Source organism: Aquarana catesbeiana, linkage group LG03, assembly GCF_042186555.1.
Source record: "Aquarana catesbeiana isolate 2022-GZ linkage group LG03, ASM4218655v1, whole genome shotgun sequence".
In the NCBI taxonomy this organism is placed as follows: Eukaryota; Metazoa; Chordata; class Amphibia; order Anura; family Ranidae; genus Aquarana; species Aquarana catesbeiana.
Genome location: NC_133326.1, coordinates 134479112 through 134503001, shown reverse-complemented (window position 1 = coordinate 134503001; position 23890 = coordinate 134479112). Strand labels below are relative to the sequence as shown.

At 41.0% G+C, this 23890-nt stretch overlaps 2 protein-coding genes across 2 annotated transcripts in view; one reads left to right on the top strand and one right to left on the bottom strand.

Moving 5' to 3' along the window:
• Nucleotides 1–23890, bottom strand: part of SND1 (staphylococcal nuclease and tudor domain containing 1) — a 957459-nt gene that overhangs the window by 276927 nt on the left and 656642 nt on the right. The gene's annotated exons all lie outside the window — the stretch shown is intronic.
• LRRC4 (leucine rich repeat containing 4) lies at nucleotides 6786–11001 on the top strand. The gene has a single exon (XM_073619299.1). It carries the CDS (start codon nucleotides 8712–8714, stop codon nucleotides 10635–10637), a length of 1926 nt encoding a protein of 641 aa, XP_073475400.1. The 5' UTR covers nucleotides 6786–8711; the 3' UTR covers nucleotides 10638–11001.

Genomic DNA, 23890 nt, shown 5'->3' with positions numbered 1-23890 from the left:
TGCTTTAGCAGTGTGTTTGGGGTCATTGTCCTGCTGGAAGGTGAACCTCTGTCCTAGCCTCAAATCACACACAGAGTGGTACAGATTTTGCTCAAGAATATCCCTGTATTTAGCACCATCCATCTTTCCCTCAACCCTGACCAGTTTACCAGTCACGATTACTTAAAAACATCCCCACAGCATGATGCTGCCACCACCATGTTTCACAGTGGAGATGGTGTTCTTTGGGTGATGTGAGGTGTTGTGTTTGCGCCAGACAGTGTTTTCTTTGATGGCCAAAAAAGTTCAATCTTAATCTCATCAGACCAGAGCACCTTCCTGCATATATTTTGGGAGTCTCCCACATGCCTTTTTGCAAACTCAAAACGTGACATTTTGCTTTTTGCTGAAAGGAATGGCTTTCTTCTGGCCACTCTGCCATAAAGCCCAACTCTATGGAGCGTACGGCTTATTGTCGTCCTATGTACAGATACTCCAGTCTCTGCTGTGGAACTCTGCAGCTCCTCCAGGGTTACCTTAGGTCTCTGTGCTGACTTTCTGATGAATGCCCTCCTTGCCCAGTCCGTGAGTTTTGGTGTGCAGTCGTCTCTTGCTAGGTTTGCTGTTGGGCCATGTTCTTTCCATTTGGTTATGATAGATTTGATGGCGCTCCTAGGGATCATCAAAGATTTGGATATTTTTTTTTATAACCTAACCCTGACTTGTACTTCTCAACAACATTGTCCCTTCTTTGTTTGGAGACTTCCTTGGTCTTCATGGCAGTGTTTGGTTAGTGGTTCCTCTTGCTTAGGTGTTGTAGCCTCTGGGGCCTTTCAAAAAGGTGTGTATATGCAATGACAGATCATGTGACATTTAGATTGCACACAAGTGGACATTTCACTAATTATGTGACTTATGAAGGTAATTAGTTGCATCAGAGCTTTTCATGGGCTTCATAACAAAGGGGGTGAATACATATGCACATGCCAATTATCAGTTTATTTCTAAAAAATAGTTTTATGTATATATTTTTCTAATTTTACTTCACCAACTTAGACTATTGCGTTCTGATCCATCACATATAATTCTGATTAAAAAAACATTGAACTAAAGGCTGTAATGTAACAAAATAGTTAAAAAGCCAAGGGGGGTGAATACTTTTGCAAGGCACTGTATGAAAAAGTATTCTGTTCTCTTTGTATTGTTTCCTTTGTATGAAATCCCTGGTGTTCCTGCCAGTCCCCCTGCTTTCCTATTAAAAACTGACCACATTAAGCAGGAGAGCACACCATGGTCAGTTCTTTAGCTATGCTGGGCGCTCAGTTTACTCTCCTCCAATGATAAGACTTGCCCTAACACACCCCTGCTGCACAGCCATTCACTGGGAATCTCAGTGTTCTGCTGCTTCTCCTCCCCCCAGCTCTTATACAGCTGAGAAAAGAGGGAATGTGATCAATTAAAAAGGGAAAAAAAGTATTTATAAAAGGTTTTATTTATACAAAAATGTTTTACCTTTCATTTCTAATTTAAACTTAATGGGTTGTTTTACAAGGTGATCACTTACAATCACCAACTCTGTACACCATCCTTTTCTTTACCATACTGTGGCCGAATTGTTAAAGTGGTTGTAAACCCTCACCTTGTAAACCAACCCATTCAGTTTAAAATACAAATGAAAGGCAAAACAATTGTGTGTTATAGGTATTAAAAAACTATTATAAAATAGTTCCCCTCCACCCCTTTTTTTTTTTTATAGGCGATCACATTCCCTCTGTTCTCGGCTGCAAAAATCTAGGGTAGGAGAAGCAGCAGCACACTGATCTTCCCAGTGAAGGACAAGCTTAATTATTAAAGGAAAGTACCCCGAGTTCCCAGCATAACTTGAGAACTGACCATGCTGTTTTCTCCTTAGTGTGGTCAGGTTTTAAAAGAAAAGCAGAGGGATGGGCAGTTACACCAGGGTTTTCACAAAAGGAAGCAATACAACGAGAACAGGATACTTTTTTTTATACAAGTACATAGCACAGCAGGCACATATCAGGAATATGAAATGTTGGGTTTACATATTCTTTAACTGTACTCCATCCAGTACATCACATACTGTGGGGAGCGCCCTAAAGTGATTGTAAAGGCTTTTTTAAAAAAAAATAAACATATTATACTTGCCTCCAATGTGCAGCTCGTTTTGCACAGAGTGGCCCCGATCCTCGAATTCTGGGGTCCCCCAGGCTCTTGCGGCTCCTCCTCACTTCAGATAACCCCCTGGGGGGTTACCTTGCGGGCACGCTCCCGAGTTCAGCATTTGCGTCCATAGACACGAATGCCACACTCGGCCCCGCCCCCCAGGGCCCACGTCACTGGATTTGATTGACAGCAGCGGGAGCCAATGGCTGCGCTGCCATCTATCTAATCAAGAGTTGGGAACCCGTGCAGAGAGGGACAGCGCGTCTCCAGCGCATTTACAACCCCTTTAACTCTGTATGCCATTACCTAGACACACCATGACTCCCAACTGCATACAAGCACTGTCAGGCAGACTACCTCCTGCCCAACAGTACACAGTTCTGGTGTCAACATTACATGCCATTTAGACCCTTTAAGCCATGCCCATATTTCGCCACAGCATGAACCACATGTAATCCCTCTAACCAAGGTGTCCCTCGTTCTCATGTTCTTAAGTTGAGAGGTATGGACTATAAATAAATTAATTTAAACTGAGCATGGAATGTCCCCTTGCTCACTTGACTAACAGGCAACACTGTTTCGGAAACCTTTACTTCCAGGGAAATGCCATTTTGTGCATCCAACAAGTTCTCCTACCTTTTCCCAATACAGCGTTATCCAGAAAGCATTCCCTAGCTGTCAATGGTATTATTGCACAGTGGAAGGGTGATATGTCAAAGCATAAAATATGACCTGAACTGGAGCTACAAAGAGCACCCATAATTTAGCAGCTCCCTGGTATCACAAGTTTTCTGCAGGTCACATTACGGTGCAAATATAGCTAAAATTAAGTGATAGGCTACTTCTAATCTCCTTTAGATATATTTTAGATCAATATAGCTGACAACCAAATATCAGTTTTAACAGATTAGTATAATTAAATCTAACCTTTTTTTTTTTGGGGAACACACCAAGAGCCCAGTTTCACTTAAATCACCTATTGCATTCAGTGCTCATTTCTACTGTAAAGCCCCACTGAAGGACATCTATGAACTAACCAAGGTCACTGCTAACAAATCCAGACTATGCTGAAGATAACGTGCAATTATAGATTTAATTGAAAACACAGGAAATGGCTCTGCAAAGTAGTATCCATTTGGTAAAAAATGCGAATAATGGAATTTTTTTTTAAAAACTGACCAAAATGAAAAGATAAAAAGTGGAAGGTAAAAATCTGCTAGTGGACAAACTCACAGTCTCCCAGCTACTATCATTGTTCTTGCCTCTGGTCTCCCCCTTTATTTCAGCACTGTATATCAGCCTTCATGGGATAAATAATATTTAAAAAAAAAAAAAAACACTAAAATGCAGCAAACCCCACACACTGTGCAAAGGTCTAATATGTAGTAGGGCTGTTCAACTTCTGTAAAGCAAGATATTTCACATTATATGATCATATTCTACACAGACCGAAGAAAGAAAATACAGCATTACAAATAATTTTCTACACATGCCACATGAAGGTATAAATTCTATATCCGAGAAGAAAAAAGCTTGGGTGATAAACATTTCTCCACAGGTTATGATCAAGTCCACACATCAGGCTGCAGCATGATGGCTATATTACACTATCGAAAAAAGCATAAATCCAACCAGTTTTCAGATAAACAGATGGGAGAAAAAAGATTTCTGAAAGGGGTAAATTATCTCCAGGAACCTTTGCTTTCCAAGAACTCCTGTAGCTACATAAGTTGTGCTAAAGGGGGTGGCCCATTACAGGCATCAAGAATTTTCCCTTTAGTACACCCACAAAATGCAGTTTTGACAAGAGTCCTAAATGGGAGATTAGGTCTGTTTGGAAGTGTAAGAAACCACAGACATGCTTGTAAGAGAATCAAACAGCCTGTGAACACAGCCCCCCCCCCCAAAAAAACCCCACTACAATGGAATAAGACTTTATAATAAATCAAGGCTAGGCGTTAGATGTTCTGATTAAGCATTTAGATTCGTTTTCATTTAATACCTTCATTTTAATGGATTTCATTAAGCAACATTATTCCCTAGTGCATGTCATAGGGTTTTTAATTAAATGTGGTTTTAATACATGGAGGACACACATCACAAGTTTAGAATGCACGACTCCAACATCATTTAGGGGTGATCTGCACTATCAAGAGATTTTTAAAGGCACTGAGAGCGCCACAGAATTCCTCATCACTGCAGCTATATGCCATTATCAAATACTAATCATTAAACTGTATGGCTAGTCAAAAATAGCACATAGCACAGTTTAGTAAATTTGATCCTGCAACCAAGCTTTGGCTGTTTTATTTCCAGCAGTAAACATGGCTTCTACATCTTTTAGAAGTAATAGGATTGCTGCCCACATGAGGCGAGCATTCAATGGTTTTGATGCAGGAAATCCTCACAACGTTCAGCTATTACTGCACAACAAATGTCTCCCATTAGCCCTATTCTGAGACTTATTTTATTTTTATCTGTAATCAAATCCTTAAAAAGTCCCTCAATCTAAGCCCAACTCACTATAGCTAGAGGTTAATTATTACATTTATCAGTGGTTTGTACAGAGGCTTTTGTTAGACATGGAATTATAATCGTAGCTCTAATTCCTATAGGCAGCATGAGGTGCTTCGATAAGCACAGCACTGTCTTCGCTGGCTTATGTGAATTTATGACAATTTTATGAGCAACATATGTAGTACACTACACAGGCACTGCATTTCTTACTACCGCCTGGTATTTTTGACGCTACCATTGCCTCCGTGTGGCTTCTTCTTAGCAGGTACTGCCTAAGGAGTCGCATATATAAGATGCTGCCACTTCAAAATATCAATATTGTACTTGCTCTACTGGCTAATTCATTATGTTACTAAATTAATCAATGTCAGTGTTGACAAAAGAGGCAGCAGCAATCTGACATACTCTAGTCAGAAGCAGCTTTGGCCTTCTAAATTGTTGCTGAAAACTATCCATATTTTTACCGATTCACCTTTGACTGCATAAACACAATTATCAGTTGCTGGTTGAGCCTTTACAAATAAAGCCATCAAATTCAAATATGAAAGCAATTCTAATCTGCAGGTCCCTCTGGTGGAGAAAGTGTTAAAATCAATTCAGCAGAACTGCAAGATATAAAATCGAAAATAGCATTTAAATAATAACACCCTCCTTCAAATCTGCAAAGGCAGACCTTATGAAAGATCAGAGGTCTGTAAATGAGCAATTTATGTACCAGTGAAATCTAAGTGACTGCTGGACTGGGCAACAAATAGTGGAAAATGTTATTTAGAAAAAAAAAAAAAAAAATATATATATATATATATATATATATATATATATATATATATATATATATATATATATATATATATATATATATATATACACACACATACTCATATACATACATGTATACATACACACTCAGCAAAACAATGCACCTACTCTAGCAACCAATCAGAATTCAACTACTTTGCTGTGTTTGGTATAGGTTATTATGCTTTGCAGATCCTCATATCTATTTGTAACCAAACTCCAGTATTGTTCTGCATAAAGCCATGAGCTAAAATGTAAAAAACGTTGTCAACTTCCGTAATCAATTCTCTCTTAAAAAAAAAAAAAAAAAAACAGCAAATCTATACTATTCAAAAATAAATTTGCTTTCTGTTCTGTATCAGATAGTTCAGTAAAGATATTTAACATTATGATAAAGATACATTGGTCCCCATAAAAGAAGACTATCTAGCATACTGGGTAATGGGAATATGCTTTAGGGATAAAAGTAACTATGCAAAGTACAAGTTCCCACAGATAAACACTAGGAGGTTAACAAATGTCATTTTGGCTCCCCAACTCCTGCATGAAGAGGTGAAAGCAGTTTAAAGTGCTCAGCGGCACTATATAGTCATGTGCACTGCTACAAAAAGCCTTTGGAGATTACTATATAAAAGGTCAGATTTAAGAAGAAAAATCTATGTATTTTTAGGAAAAACACACACAGTTATTCAAATACTACCAATACTATGACACATAAAACTTCACCTGAACATCAAAAACAACCATCATTCATTTGCTTTTGTGTTCACTGCATTTCTAACTAGTTTGCAAACCATATTACTTACCTGTCTGAAGAGGAGTAGGAGATCATGGTAAGCTGCACAAGAGCCAGCAGCAGGTGAACAGTAACAAGAGATTCTCTGCTTCCTGCAATGAATTCACCTCCACCTGACGGTAAGCTAGTTGAACAGAACAGGCATTTCCTTGCGAGCGCACATAGGGGGAGACAGCATATACATGAGGATACAGCTTCTCAAGGCTTGCTCCAGAGCAATAAGCTAGTGTGATTCACAGGTTGCTTTGATGAGAGCGTGCAGAGAACAGGTCATAGAATGGAAACCCAGCCTCCTGAGCTGTTTTTTCTGCAGATGCTGAATGTCAGTCACATTTTTTACCCAAGATACAGCCAATTTGTAGTGCAGGGGGTTAAACACCAGAGTGTAGATAGAACATGGCACAGCACTAGCTTTACCAGGCATTAACGCTTCCCTTCTTTACTCCCAAATAGCCCCCCTCCCCTTCCTTCACAGCCACTCCAGTGGATTGGTGCTGCTTCTGACTGTTTCTCTCTACTTGGGGGCGTGCGAATAGTGTGCTGACAGAGGGGTAGAAGGGTGGGAGCTGGACAGGGGGTGCAGATTACCCCTGCCGTCAAAAGGGAAGCAAAGTCAGCAATTGGCGTTGATGACGCTGCACTGGCAGAAGAGCCAATCGCATCCTTCCTGCCCCTGGCAGCTGAAGCCTCATTTCTGCATTTATCCCAATGCAGGCTAAGACACGGATGGAACATGCGATAGAAGAGGAGATGAGGAAAAAATGTACAGCACTTGAAAGCCATCATTAACTGATTTGACTGAAAGAAAACCAGAGGAGCATCAGTCTCTGCAAGCTGTGGACTCTTAAAACTCACATTGCCTGCTCCGTTTAACTCCTCTCCCAGATATAGAAGAAAAAGATAAAGGGGGGAAGGGAATGTGAAGCAGCCAATGCAACTTAGCTGGAAGCTTTGAACATTAACCCCTAGAGGGAAAGGAGGAGTGGGAGGGGAGCTGTGTGAATACATAGGAGCACTGCATCACGCTAATGTTCAGCACAGAACAGTATGCGTCAGCAGTACATCCACGTTCTGACTGAAGGACGAAAGGATGAGAGAGCAGCCTGGCTGGTTGGCTGCTGCTTCCAACACCAAGCAAACAGGGAGAGAGGAGGACTGTTAACAGAGGAAAATGCTACGGGGCTCTGATATCGCTGCCTGTGCTGCTGCCTGCTCTCCTGCTGCTAGAACAACTGGACAAGAAATTAAAGGTAAAACGTGGAGAAGCACTCAACTCACTACCTCACAACAGAAGGAGCTACAGTGGGATTTCCACAAGGCAGGAGAGAAAAGGCTGTGAAATCTGTCCCTTCTCCGGACCAATCTTAACCAAGGGCTCAGCACTGAGGTGTGCGACTGTGTGTGTGTGTGTTTCCCTCTCCAGCGTACTTTCTACCAGCTCTCCTTTCCCCAGATTTGACCCCCCTTTTACTTGCTCTCCTCTGAGATATTGGTGGATTATTGCTAAGTGTGCAAGAGATAGGCTGCAGCTGCTGCATCCGTGGCTTGGAAAGCAAAGCTAGTTTAAAAAAAAAAAAAAAAAAGCAGCAAGGAGAGAGGGGAAAAAAACACAGCAGTCAATGCCTGCAATGTGCTGCCTTTCTCTTTGTACAAACCAGAATCCTGCAGACAGTCTGTCTATTGCAGGAATACCCATGGAATATTAGGAGACTGAGAAACACTGCGCCCTTCAAAGGGAATTAGAGGGGCTCGAAAGATTTGGAATTGTGCATCTTGTTTGCAATCTCAAAAAAATCTATTGAAAGCTGCATTTTTGATTCTTTTAGAAATGGATAATCTCCAGTCTTCTGTCGGAGACAGCAGTGGAATCCAAGGACGAATAGCTCAACTGCAAAAGGCACCAGTCCCGGGGGAGCAGCAGAATGATGCACCTGCATAGCCAAGTGGGCCTCACTCCCTTGTTACATTACTCTTAATTGTTTTTTTTTTTCTTTTTCGTCTTCTTCTTTGGGATCTACTGAAGGAGCCATTTTGCCTCTCATCATCATCACCATCACATGCCTATTACCTTCTGTAATTTCATTTAGTAATTAAATTGAAGAATATATGGAAGGACAAACAGAGCCCACAGTTGTGCTGGACAGAGGCACTGGCACGAGGAATATGAAAAGATCCTTTCCTAGGTAATTGCAATTAAAACCCTTGGTTTTTTTTTTTTTTTTTTTTTTTTTACACACATGTATGATGAAATATATTTTGCCATTTATCTTTTTTAAAAGCTGGTTGTCTCACTGTCTAGTATCCCTCCTACTGACCACCACTCCCACCTGTGTATAGATGGAAAAGGGAATTTGCAGCCTCCTGAAGCCTGGGTAGGGCCAAGTTCTCGTTTCCATGCCAAGTCCCAGACGATGGTGAATTATGAACGTGCCACATCATGAATTTCTTGTGGCTGGTAACTGTGCACCATACCTGGAAGGCCGTCCTATTCTCTGTAATCTACCTCATGGTGCAAATGTGGATCCCCTGTGAATCATTTTCAGGGCAGCAAAACTGCCCTTCTGTCTGCTCCTGCAGTAACCAGTTTAGCAAAGTGGTCTGTACGCGTCGTGGCCTCTCTGAAGTACCACAAGGTATCCCATCTAACACACGGTACCTCAATCTCATGGAGAATAACATCCACATGATCCAAGCGGACACTTTCCGGCATCTTCATCATTTGGAGGTGTTACAACTTGGTAGGAACAATATTCGTCAAATAGAAGTTGGGGCTTTTAATGGTTTGGCCAGTCTCAACACTCTGGAGTTGTTTGACAACAGACTGACTGTAATCCCCAGCGGGGCATTTGAGTATCTTTCTAAGTTGAGAGAACTGTGGCTCAGGAATAACCCTATTGAGAGCATTCCATCCTACGCTTTCAATAGGGTACCATCACTGATGCGCCTGGACCTTGGAGAGCTTAAAAAGTTGGAATATATTTCTGAGGGAGCTTTTGAGGGATTGTACAATCTAAAGTACCTCAACCTTGGAATGTGTAATATCAGAGACATGCCAAACCTTACACCCTTGATAGGGCTAGAGGAATTAGAGATCTCTGGGAACAACTTTCCTGAAATCAAACCTGGATCTTTTTATGGGTTGAGAGCACTAAAAAAGTTGTGGATTATGAACTCCCAGATAAACACCATAGAGCGCAATGCTTTTGATGATCTGACATCCTTAGTAGAATTGAACTTGGCCCACAATAACTTATCATCCCTGCCACATGACCTATTTGCTCATTTGAGGTACTTAGTGGAGTTACATTTGCACCACAACCCATGGGACTGTGATTGTGATGTTCTCTGGCTCGCCTCATGGCTGCGAGAATATATTCCTACCAACTCCACGTGCTGTGGTCGCTGTCATTCCCCACTGCACATGAAGGGGAAGTATGTGGTTGAGGTGGACCACTCATCATTTCAGTGCTCAGCCCCATTTATTATGGACGCTCCAAGGGATTTAAATATCTCAGAAGGAAGAGTGGCAGAACTCAAGTGTAGAACTTCAGCCATGTCATCTGTTAGGTGGCTGCTACCTAATGGTACTGTGCTAAGCCACGCATCCAATCATCCACGAATTACCATCCTCAACGATGGGACGTTAAACTTCTCTCATGTACTGCTCACTGATACAGGGGTCTATACATGCATGGTAACCAATGTGGCAGGAAACTCAAATGCTTCGGCCTATCTCAATGTCAGTACCGCAGAGCTCAACACTTCAAACTACAGCTTCTTCACTACTGTCACTGTGGAGACCACGGACATGGCTCCTGAGGAAATCTCTATGATAATCAAACCGGTGCCAACCACTTCCACGGGGTACCAGCCAGCATATACTACCACTACCACCGTGCTTGTCCAGACCACCAAAATGCCCAAACAGGTGGCAGTGCCAACTTCAGATGCTGGAGATAAAATGCAAACTAGCCTGGATGAGGTAATGAAAACCACCAAGATTATTATTGGCTGCTTTGTGGCAGTCACACTTTTGGCAGCCGCCATGCTAATAGTGTTTTACAAACTACGAAAAAGGCATCAACAGAGGAGCACTGTGGCGGCTGCGCGAACTGTCGAGATAATCCAAGTGGACGAGGACATCCCAAGTGGGAGTCCCACTGGAATATCAGGTGAGGGGGCGGTTGTGTTGCCGACCATTCACGACCATATGAACTTTAACACCTACAAGCCAGCACATCATGGGGCCCATTGGACGGCTAACAGTATGGGTAATTCGCTACACTCCACAATTACAACCATCTCTGAACCTTATATAATTCAGACCCACACAAAAGAGAAGGTACAGGAAACTCAAATATGACTTTTTTCAAATTAAAATGCAATAGAATGCACAAAAGACAGCAACTTTTGTACAGAAAGAGAGAGACAATTTTGTTTTCTTGTAAATGCTTATATATTAAATCTATGGGCTGATGACAGAAACAGATTATATTAAAATTTAAAACTATTTTCTAACTTGTAAGTTCTATTTAAAGAGGTGTAATGGACAGGCAGAAAATTATATAAAAGGGATGCTGTTAAATGTGCCATAATGACTACATTCAAGGTTTAGCCCTGTTTAATTAGAAAGCCAAAACAATAAGTAACCCTTGAATGCATTTCACGGTCTAAAAAAAAAAAAAAAAAAAAAAAATACTGCTCTGATGTAGGAGCAACACCCCATTTCTAAAGAAAATTATTTTATCAAGTCCCAGATCAATCTTTGCAACAAACAACAAAACAAAAAACAAAAGGGAAAACAGCACCACAAATTTGTACTGTGCCAAACAAAAAAATGAAATGCAATAAAGGAATTTTTTGGACACTTTGAGGGAAATAATTTGTTATACCAGTTATTTTAATACAGCGTTCCTAAATTATTTTTCATACAGGGTATGAAGGCACCTTATGTGGCTGAGGGTGTCTGCTTTGCAATATCTAGGATCCCCAAGTCACTACTAAGAGAAAAAGAATATAGTAAGAAAATTTTAAGAAATCAGGAAAAAAAAAAAATGTTTTGCTCTGATATACACATCTAGCAAAAACATGATCCAGGATGCTAAAGAGCTGGCGCATCTTTCCACTCTGCACCAAACTCCTGCAGATCTATTTAACCCTTCCTCAGGCTGATGAGGTTTCTTGTTGAGAAAATGTGTGATAACAGCATGAGCAGTTAGATTGGCTAGGTCTGAGACCAAATCCTTTTTTATTTTAAAAGGTCTGCAGTACCTTGATGTGTAAAACCACAATCTCAGAAGGGGTCAATAAATGCTCCTAAGGTTAACTCATCGGGGTGTGCAAGATCTGAAGGAATCAAGGAAGGAGATGCCTTGTAACGTTTTTTCTGCTGATCTGTCTTTTGCTGCAGTAAAGTGACAACAATGTGAAAGATCCTCTGAGCTAACAAGTAGTAAATAACAGCTTGTTCATATAAGCCAGAAGTCTTTGACCCATAGAACACAAATCTCATTACAGGGAAATGAAGCAAGGGTTAATATTGTGTCATGATTGGTCTAACAGATTGTAACTGGAGAATGGTATGTGTACATCTTGCAAGAAATATATATTGTGGTTTCCCATACCTATCAAAAGAGGGCTGTAATTTACTGTGCTGTAGTGTGTGCTGCAGGCCTCTTCTTGTGGTAAGGGGTAATACAGAGATCTTTGCAGATAAAAATCCTAGCAACCAGATGTGGGGTAGTAAATACCTTTGCTCATTGTCTTTCTGCATTGAATAAAAAAACATCTCTACTTGCTGCTATGGAGAGAAATGTTTCCTTCATTGTAATGCTACAATAAGGCATTGGTGATGGATGAGCCACTCACTACGTTAGCGTAGAAGTTCTGGGCTAAATTACAGAATTGATAAAAATGTCAGTTATCTTTATTGAGATCTTAGAGATATTAAATGTGATGCTTAATGCAAGAATGTTGAATTCCAAGAAGATTACAGTTCTGTGTGTATTGGGAAGTTATGTGTGCACATACATTATAGACAATAGAGTATAGAATTATACTGCAGTATAAATTGCAGAGTAAATAGAAATTAAATGGTCTCGGCTCATCCTTAAAATGTAAGAGCTTAGATTACAAGGTCACCTGGAGTTCTACTCAACCAACAATATCAGTCTCTGGTGCCCTGCTTTCTATTAACAGATGTTACCTCCCAGCAAATCTCTGTCCCTGTCACTACATTGCAGTCAGTCTTTTTCTTGGTATTGTTTTCAATGCTGCTGCGTCAAAGTCAGAATGCTGCGTTTACATATGTTGGTCTGTGCACATCTAAGCTTGTGGACTGTGTAATAATAGTCTCAGAAGGTTTTACTGCATTGATTTACCATCTGTGCCTTATCGATCAGGACACTATGGGCACAAAATGCTTTGAAAAAAGTTCATAATAGTATGTTGATAGGCACATGACTGTCCAAACAGACAACCAGAAAAGATACGCTGAGATAATGATTTCAAAAGCAAGTTACCAACAGAATCAGCTGTTGTGGAGCATTTTCAGCAGTATCAAATTTAGAAAAGGATTTGCATCAGTTTTTATATGCGTTTAAAATTCCTAACACTTTAATCCTGGACAGTTATACAAACTGCACAGATTTATCAAGCTGCTGCAATAATTTCCCACTTAAAAAACACACCCAACTAAGCAGCAGTCAATGACATGTGTGGTGTTACCGAACAGTAGAGGAAGGAATTTATGAATCAAGATGTTCCAGTACATTTGTCTTCATGTTCCTGATTGCACAGCTTTCCTGTGCAGAAAAATTGATAAATCTCTGCTATGCCTAAGTTTTTTGGAACCATGCTACATACTTCTCAAATTTCAGCCCATTCCTGCTGGCTCAGCCATAATCCCAGTAGTACATAGGCCTTTCACCAAAAGTCGATTGTTCGATCAACATTTGTCGAAGAAGCCTGTTGGAAAACTGGCATCAGAACAGCTCCAGCATCAAATCAGATGCGGGCACTGTTTGGATATTCTGATGGCTGGCAGTGTTGGCTGTCAGACACATTTCCCCTGCCAGCTTACTGTATTCTGTCTGTGCACATAGTGGGATGGAGGTATCCAATTTCTACTAAATTAAAAATCTATACGTGCATGGCTCAGCCTAATGAAGTATAGAAACCTTTACATATGACAATTAGGCCCGAGTGACCCTTAAAATGTAGAAACATTCAACAAAATATTCATGTGAAAAGCAAGGGATAGCTTGTAACATGTACCATTATTTTTAGCTTAGTACGCTACAAAATAGCCTGTGTCGTTCAGTTCTTAGAGGAGTTTGTTAAAATATAAGCTGTCCTGTATGGTACCAACCATTACTACTGTACGCCACTGTTTTAGCTCAATCACTTCTTGCATGAAAATGTGAATTCTTTGCCAAAGAGGGTACAAAAGACTTTCAGTTAGGAAAACTGAACTCTACCTTCTCATGTGCACTGCATCAAAGCAGGGCCTTTTTCTGTTTATTTACAACACCAAGGGGCAGAAGATGTGTGTTAAAAGCTACAACAAAAAAAAAAGTTCTTGTTAGGATGCATTTTCAACTTTTAAAATATCTGTTTTAACCCCATGTACCGGCTGAAAGGTAAATTACAGTAGAAGTTAGCAATTTACACTGCTAACTGCAAGTTCTCACTTATGCTGCAGATTTGCAAGAAAGGTTTCCCTGTTTAGGTGCTGAAATGGCCTGTTTGACAATATTTTAGAATCACATCAAAAGTTTCATTAAATTAAAGCATGCATTTGTAACTAAAATCAGAACTTTCACCAATGCACATCTGGAATGTATGTACAAATTTACCTGCCAAATGATTCATCTGTAAGGCTGGGTACACACTAGTTTTTTTTGTTTAACCCAGTGGGCTAAACTTAAGAAAAACTGACAGATTGTCATACCAACACAAGCGATGTTGGTGCGGCGATCTGCCCTGATGTATTGTGTTACTGACAGAGGGACTGCCCTTGCCTCCAGAACACACAGAGTAGTGCTCGCAACCATTGGCCGTGAGCGCTATTTGGCTGCTGGTCTTCCAGCAAGACTATTCGACAGAAGCCGATCATAAGACCAGCTTCTGTCAGACAGGCAGCTGTACACATTGCCGGAATGTCGGCTGGTTCCTGCTGAATGGGCCAATATTCAGATTGTGTACACCCAGCTTAACTCTGTTTTATTCAGGCACCTCTGTCACATTGTATAGCCAGGATGATCACTGCTCCTGGTTCAACTCTAATGCTTTCCAAATCACCTCTGTAGACTGAGCAGAGATAAAGCAGTGGATTTGTGTGCTTTATGCAGCCTGAAGGTATAGGGGTGACATAGAAAATTGGAAAATTAAACAAAGGACAAGTTAATTGGCTGTGCAGTGTGTGGCATAAGTGGCGGAACAACAAGACTGGCATTATAAATTAACTGGAAAGCAAAACAGACAGCATTTTAACAGTAGCTGCAAGCCTGGAGTTCTACTTTGTATTAGAATAAGTAAACTATGGTAGTGCCACACAGTGCAATTCTGCGCTAAGTAATGGCCTGACATGAGCAAGAAACTGGCAACATGTGGCATTTCCAGGGCACAATCATGATTCTGACAGTTAAAGCCCAACTAGGCAAAAAAAAATAAAGTTTAAAATCAAGGAGTCAGGTTTAAATAATGCATTGTACACCTTACCTCTCACTCTTACTTTAATCACAGCTAGTGATGAACTGAGCAGAGGGAGGGGCCAAGTCCCTAAATAGATGCAGACAGTGAGGCTCGGGAGCAAATGGTATCGGGGCATCAGCGGGTGGATGGAGGGGGGGCAGAAGCGTCAGTGGGGGACCTGAGGAGAGGAGGATCAGGGCTGCTCTGTGCCAAACGATTGCACAGAGCAGGCAAGTACAACATGTTGGTTAATTGAAAGAGAAAAAAAAAATTACATTTAGAATTACTTTAAAGTGATGGTATTCATTCTCAAAGATCACAAGACTCTAAATTGGGTTGCAGTCTGTTTCCAACAGCTTAGAAACACCTGCTGGTTGTTTACAATAGAGGGCTTGCAGGCTGCAAAGATTTTGCTCCCACAAAATAAATAAATAAATAAAATTCCAATGTCTGTGTTGTGAACTTTGAACATTCATTTCTCTGAAATGCTAGCAATATAGATATGACAGAGTGCTTTTTTTTAAGGGCTCGTTCAGACATGCAGCCAATAAGTAAGTGATCGAGCCACAATTTTACCATGGCACAGCCACTTGCTTATTGGCCTCACGTCTGGACGAGCCCTTAAAGAAGCACTCATTCATATCTGTATTGTTAAGCAAAGACAAGCATTCACTGAGGGCTGTACACATGTGGAGACTGCAAACCCTCTGTTGCATTTAGCGGGCAGTACCGCTGCTGTACCAGACCCATTAAAGTAAAAGTGGCCACGCCACACCCGCACTGCAACCCCTGCAATGCATCATTTGCAGTGCAATGGTTCAGCCAATTTTGGGGTTAAAATAAGCAATGAGGTGGTGGCACATTTCCTCCCAGTCACCTGTCAACAGCCCCCTAAAAAGCAAGCCATTGTGGGTAACATTTCAGAGGGGCCGCTGCATGTTAAAATTGGCTTTGTGGTTTTATTACTTGTATAGAATATGTAAAAACTTAATTGTGCAAATGTAACAGAGGTAGCTCTATTATTTGGGCACAGGTTTACTTTAAGCACCTTCTAAGGAAAAAAAAAACTCTGCAAAGCTAGCACTCGTATGCAAATCCTGGTAATGATTGCTACTTCTAACTATTTAAACTATAATTATTCAATATTTATGTCTCGATAACACGTTTCTTATAGTTTGGCACGGATTAGAACCCCTGCTGGGATTTACTGCTCTGAGAGATTTTTTTTTTTAACTGACACAGTGAGCATAGTTTTAAATCTGCAAAAGTCAAAAGAAAACGTAAAACAGGAAAGCGCAATAAAAAGCTGACAAGGGTTCTATGCTCCCCTATTCTACTACTGTGTTGCTGTTAAGGATGGCCTCTCCCTTTTTGGTTAAAGTGTAGTTTTATTTTTTCCTATTTAAATAAACATCTTACACTTACCTGCTCTGTGCAGTTGGTTTTGCACAGGACAGCCCAGATCCTCCACTTCTCAGGTCCCTGGCTGGAGCTCCTGGCCCGTCCCTCCAGTTAAGTGCCCCCACAGCAAGTAGGTTCGGCCCCACCCCCTTTCACTCCTGATTGGCTGAGTTTGATTGACAGCAGTGGGTGCCAATGGTGCCGCTGCTGTGTCTCAGCCAATGAGGAGTGAGAGTCCCGGATGGCCGCGTCTGTTGTGGATATAGCTGGATAGAGATGGGGTGCAGGTGAGTAATTGGGGGCTGGGCTGGGGGGGGGGGGGGGTACTGCACACAGAATGCATTAAGATGAAAAACCTTCTGCCTTTACAATCACTTTAAATCATCAGCAGAAAAAAAAAAGAGCGGCAAACTTACCTTTCCTTTAATGTTCCCTTCGACAGTCTTCATTGGCTGTTGCAGATGACCATACTCTATAGAACTATATAGACTATATTTTTTTGCAGAGAAAAAAACATTGCATGTCTCTTCTGCAATAGAGAGGCATCCTGCTTGCAGTCTGACAACTGTAAGACTAATAGGTATAAAGGCATTTTCAAATACCAATGTGTATGGGACAAAGTTATTTTGTGCACAATGTCACACTATTTGTGAGATGTATTAACTTTGCCACAAAGGAAAACAGCTGAAATAGTAGCAGTGAAATACTAAGACTGGGTCAGAAAGACAAATAGACCAATTTATTATTGAAATATGAAAGGTTGATGAATAAACGCCATGCTCTGCTGTTCACCAGTAGCTCTGCGCCTCAGAGGCTTAGCGCTAGTTCAAACCAGATGCAGTCCAGTGTGTTTTTTTCTGCATGAAAATGCATGCACAGTCCTTTCTGTGTATTCCAATGGCCCTAGTTCACACCGCACGCAGTTCCAGCGCATTGTTATATGTTTTGCTGTTAGAGTACAGCTCTGTGCAGAAAAAAAATGCAGCATGTTTTATTTTTTTTCTCCACCAGAAACTGACTGCGCCAATCTGAACCATTGGAGTACATGGAAAACACTGTGCATGCATTTTTCACACAGAAAAAAAAAACTCCACTGGACTGCACCTGGTGTGTGCATCTAAAGCTGCAAACTAAAAATGTAATACACCGCATCTTAGCAATCCTTGAACATGGTGGTTGAATTGTTTATCTTTTTTTCACATCTGGTAAACAAGTAACGCTGCTTGTTCTAGAGAGACAACACTGATTAAATGTATTGTATATGTGGAGGAGCAGCACTGCCTTCCGGATTGGAAGAACCCCCCTGCCCACCATCTCCATACAGAGGGGTGAGGTCTTCTGCAGTTAAATATGAACTGGGCAGAGATGATAACATTACATTAGATTTTAGTGCAGCAGATTTCAGTGTACAGGAATTGGAAAGCTTATTGGATTTCTGACACCTATCTTTGTATGAGAAAAAAAAATCCCATATGGGTGATCAATCTACCCTGCAAGGATTTTAACCAACTTTCTGGCAGATCCCTACATGTTTCTGCTCTGAAGAAATAGCCCTTTGTATGATCATTTCTTGTGCAGGACTGATTCTGAATGAGCATGACTAATTACAAGCAGCTGATGCCCTTTCAGGGTTCTGATGGGAAAGGTTGCAGTGTCTGCATCCCTTTACAAGTTATTAACCCCAAGAGTATCTCATCAAAATTAAATTTCTGTTGCAGAGGATGCCTAAAACCTGACATATCTTGGTGCAGAGTTCTTCACACGAGCAGGAAATGACAACTCTGTACAAAACGCCTCCAGGTTGCCATATTGCATTGAATGTATTGAAAATTACAGCTGATGCAGACTGAATAGGAAAGGTCACTTGATTAGCATTGTTTATGCTACAGTATTTCAGGGAAGACGAGCTACCCTTTAAGTAAAAAACTAACCCAAGAAACAAGTTACTTTTTTTTTCCCTCTTAAACTGCTGCACTCAGCTGTCTGGAAACGTTGGTGCAGAGGTTACAACAAACTGCTGCAAAACCTTTGCTAAATGAGAGACTGAATAGTGCAATGCCCAATTCCTTCAGTAACCTATTTGATGTATCCCCTTTAGGCTCTGTTTCCACTACTGCAAGTTGTTGTGCAACTTGACACATGTGAAGTCGCATGACAAGTCAAAACCCATGTATTTCAATGGTCTCCATTCTAATTGGTGCGACTCAAGTCGCAGCGACTCCAAAAAAGGTTTTTGCACTACTTTGTTCCGACTTTGGTGCGACTTGTTCTCACATGGTTTTCACCAGTCGCATGACATTGTATCAAAAATCGCATAGCAAAGTGGCAGTGTAAATCGCGCGACTTTGGGGACGCAATAGTGGAAACATAGCCTTAAAGGATAACCAAAAACCACAAATTGTATATTACAGCTTCTCAGTTCTTAGATGTGGTGGCTGCAGTAGATTTTATTTTTTTTCATAACATTTTTAGCAAGTACAAATGATGCCTGTTGATTTTGCCAAAAATTCAGTGTCTTTTACTTCTTGTGAGTTGAACTGAAAGAAGAACTATTTTCTTGTGTCAACTATTAATCTCCCCATTCCAAACATAAAGGCAGACAGGTGCAGGAGTGGGTAGCCACCCAGGACAAAAGTGTTTGCACTTTTATTTGAAGCATAACCAGGTAAAAGATGAGGGAAAAGAAGCCTGAAATAAGAAAACAAATACAGCTACCAAATCTGAAGTTTGGTGGGTTGCAATATTTTATATTTTTAATGGTTTAGATACACAAGTTTGAAGTTTGCTGTGGCTTATTTTTTACTGACCTCTAGGGTTGGTGGATAACCATTAGAAAGCTTGCCACGAGCTTGCCATCCAACCTGCAAATGGGGCCAAAAATATAAATTCCCTGGCTGTCATGCTAACCCTCTAGCTTTACAGTGCCTTGAAAAAGTATTTAACCCCTTGAAATTTTCCACATTTTGTCATGTTACGACCTAAAACGTAAATTTATATGTGATAGACCAACGCAAAGTGGACATAATTGTGAAGTGGAAGAAAAATGATAAATGTTTTTCAAAATTTGATTGCCCCAACTAAATTCTAGTGGAACCAATTGCCTTCAGAAGTCACCTATATGGTAAATAGAGTCTACCTGTGTGTAATTTAATCTCAGTATAAAAACAGTTGTCCTGTGAAGCCCTCAGGAGGTTTAAGAGAACCTTAGTGAACAAACAGCATTATAAAGACCAAGGAAAACACCTGATAGGTCAGGGATAAAGTTGTGGAGAAGTTTAAAGCAGGGTTATGTTATAAAAAAAATCCCAAGATTTGAACATCTCTCAGAGCACTGTTCAATCTATCATCTGAAAATGGAAAGAGTATGGCACAACTGAAACCTACCAAGTCTTGGCCGTCCACCTAAACTGACAGGCTGGGCAAGGAGAGCATTAATCAGAGAAGCAGCCAAGAGGCCCATGGTAACCACAGCTCAGGTGGGAGAATCTGTCCACTGGACAACTATTAGTCGAGCATTCCACAAATCTGGCCTTTATGGAAGAGTGGCAAGAAGAAAGCCATTGTAGAAAGAAAGCCAGGAGAAAACATGTTTGCAGTTTGTGAGAAGCCATGTGGGGGATACAGCAAACATGTTTAAAAAAAAAAAGGTTCTCCGGTCGGTCAGATGAGACCAAAATTTAACTTTTGTGGCCTAAAAGCAAAATGCTATGTGTGGCAGAAAACACTTGACATCAGCCTTAACACACAATCCCCACTGTGAAACATGGTGGTGGCAGCATCATGTGGGGATTCTTTTCTTCAGCGGGGACAGGGAAGCTGATCAGAATTGATGAGAAGATTGAAGAAGCCAAATACAGGGCAATCTTAGAAGAAAACCTGTTAGAGTCTGCAAAAGACTTGAGACTAGGGCGGAGGTTCACCTTCCAGCAGGACAACAACCCTAAACATACAACCAGAGCTACAATAGAATGGTTTAGATCAAAGCATAATCATGTGTTAGAATGGCCCAAAGTCCTGACCTAAATCCAAATGAGAATCTGTGACAAGACTTGAAAATTGCTGTTTACAGACGCTCTCCATCCAATCCGACAAAGCTTGAACTATGTTGCAAAGAAGAATGGGCAAAAATTTCACTCTAGATGTGCAAAGCTGGTAGACATCCCCAAAAAGACTTGCAGCTGAAATTAATTGAAGCGAAAGGTGGTTCTACAAAGTATTGACAGAATACAAATACACGCCACACTTCTCAGATATTTGTAAAAAAAATTGAGAACCATTTATCATTTTCTTTCCACTTCACAAATATGTGCCACTTTGTGTTGGTCTATCACATAAAATCCCAATAAAAGACAATTACATTTGGTTGTAACATGACAAAATGTGGAAAATTTTATGAATACTTTTTCAAGGCACTGTAAATACCTTGAGCCACAAAAATAGGCAGGAACTGAGGGGAAATTGCTTTTGTAAAGGTGTGCAGCCCCCCCCACCTTAATCGTAAAATCCATCCTCACCTTATGTTGTGGTGATGAACAACATTTTTCACATCAATGTTTATGGTCACCAGGACAAAAAAGGTGAATCACTCCAGCAAAAAATTTGAAAACAGAAAACTTGACAGGGTCCAAACCTTCCACCACTAACCAAAAAAAGAGCTGCTAGTGATACTTTTTAAGAAGGTGGTCAGTCAATGGCAGTGCCTGTACAATCTTTTTGTTACTATTACAGAAAGAGCCACTGACATTTATGGTATATGAGATGCTACCTAAAATACTGACCAAAAATGCAGTGTTACAAACCAAATTTAGTCTTAAGCAGCCCATACACGGAGCAAATCTCTTTTCTGAAACTACAGGCTGCAGGAAAGAAATTTGCTTGATTCACCCATCAAAACAGTGTTGACAGGGGAATCCCTTCTGCTGAACCATTGTATTTGCATGCATTCGCAACTCGCCCATTCATACAGCCGATGCATGCAAACTCAAAGAAAACTGGATGAAGATGGAAGCCTTTAGCAGTGACAGTGCACCGTTGGAAGGCTTTGTTTTAAGGTAAGTATGCCATAATGTGCTAGTATGCTGTGCATACTAGCACATTATAAGATTAACTTGCAGGTGGACTTTTTTTTTAATTAGTCAATATGGGCTTTACTACCACTCTAAGTCAATCTACATTTACTCACAGGCATCAAGGATCAGGTGACTCCTTTGGGGACCAAGTACATATAGGCTTTGGCCTTGTTTCAATCCTTTCCTTCATTTCTAAGTAGCATGGTTGGACAGGTTTAGAGCTGCAATAATCTGGGATCCATCGACCAGGGCTAAGGATGCACAAGCAGCCCTGACATACATAGAGAGGTGCAGCTTTGAGTGATTCTGTTACTCTTATGAATGAACACACAACACTGCTTCTTCATTCATAATAGTAAAAGATCATGCAGAGTTGTGGCTCTGTGCAATGTATCTGTGGCTGTTTATTCAGAGCTGAAAACTTTCTGTATGAGCAGTCTTTTACTATTGTGACAGAACATTCATAATAGTGACATATCATTGAGCTTGTGGGGGGCCGGGCTTTGTACTGGCTGTACCTCACCCCACAGGAACACCCCATAATGAACACCCCATAATTTGATCTTCAAATGGAGTGGCACTAACAAATATAGAGTTATGTTTTGGGGACAACAGGGCCACCAGTTAGTGCTATATGCACTTGGTGCCCTGGAAATTTAGTATTAAACCCAAAAGCATACATTATATTGCAGCTTACCAATTCTTAGCTGTGATGGCTGCTATAGTTTTCTTTTTTTAGACTTCTTTCCTTTTTCATTTGGTGATCCAGGCAGTAAGTCTATTGTTAAACAGAACAAGCTCTCCTGCAAATGTAGCAAAGTGTTGAGACAAACCATTTGCCACTGACAGGGGCACTTACAACGGTAAGATTTGATTCATGCAAAACCTTTATACCAAAAGGGAAAAAAAAATATGCAACTGAAGTGAGCTGGAGTTTGGAATCAATTTGTTGGTGTATCTAAGTTTGCTAGTACATCTAAACACTCCCCCTCTTCACAGACTGACAATGCTGCTGTCTAAAGGATGCCCATGAGCTCCTTCATCCATGTCCCTGCATGTTAGCCTATGTGTTCATAGGTATTTAGAGGAGTTTACAGACAGGGGCGTTTAGGAGCAGGGAAAATAAATAAACACACTGCCAGCGTGTCCAGGAGCTCCATTTCGGCAGAAACAATGCTTGACACATGTAAACGCATCTAACTGCTAGTTAAGCCCTTGAGCATCAATTCATTTCAAATGAACGCCCAAGCACTCGACGCGCCTAAAAGCATTACACGCATTCATAAGCCTCGTGTTTTTTTCTGCCAAAACGCTGCTGCCAGGAGGAAAGACGTCTAGAAGAGATGGCCAAATGTCCAGCTTGCACAAGGCCTAATATGCTATTACTACTTCAGCTCTGGAAGGCTTTACCCCCTTCCCGACCAGGCCACAGAACTGCGTCACTTTAACTGACAATTGCACGGTCATGCAACCCTGTACCCAAAGAAAATTGATGTCATTTTTTCCCCCACAAATAGAGCTTTCTTTTGTTGGTATTTGATCACCTCTGTGGTTTTAATTTTTTTGCTATAAACAAAAAAAAGACCAACAATTTTGAAAATAAAAGTATATTTTTTTACTTTCTGCTATAAAACAAATCCAATAAAAAAATTTAAAAAATCAAATTCAACAGTTTGTATTCTGCTACATATTTTTATTTAAAAATATTCCAATAAGTGTATATTGATTGGTTTGCGCAAAAGTTATAGCTTCTACAAAACTATGGGATAGATTTATGGACTTTCTTTTTTTAATTGTTTTTACTAATAATGGCAGCGATCAGCCATTTTTAGTGGGACTGCATCATTGCGGTGGACAAATCTGACACTTGCCCTACATTCACACTTATTTGTTTTTTAGAGCCCCCCTGGCCCAAAGCACCCGGTCGTCCCCTCCCCTTTCCTGACCTGCCGGGCGGTATGCTCAGATAAGGGTCTGATGGGGATTTTGAAGGGGACCCTCACAGTTTTTTTTTCATATTTAATTTTGGTGTGGGGGGGGTCCCCTCCATATCCATACTAGACCCGAAGGGCCTGGTATGAGCAGGGGGGGGACCCCACGCCGTTTTTTTGCAATTTTTTTTTCCGCCAATTTTTTTTTTCTTTAGCTTTCAGCTGACTTGTTTGTTAGAGCCCTTTCACACTGGGGCGGCGTCGGCGTTAAAACGCCGCTATTATTAGCGGCGTTTTACCGTCGGTATGCGGCCGCTAGCGGGGCGGTTTTTCCCCCGCTAGCGGCCGAGAAAGGGTTAAATACCACCGCAAAGCGCCTCTGCAGAGGCGCTTTGCCGGCGGTATAGCCGCGCCGTCCCATTGATTTCAATGGGCAGGAGCGGTAAAGGAGCGGTATACACACCGCTCCTTCACCGCTCCGAAGATGCTGCTGGCAGGACTTTTTTTACCATCCTGCCAGT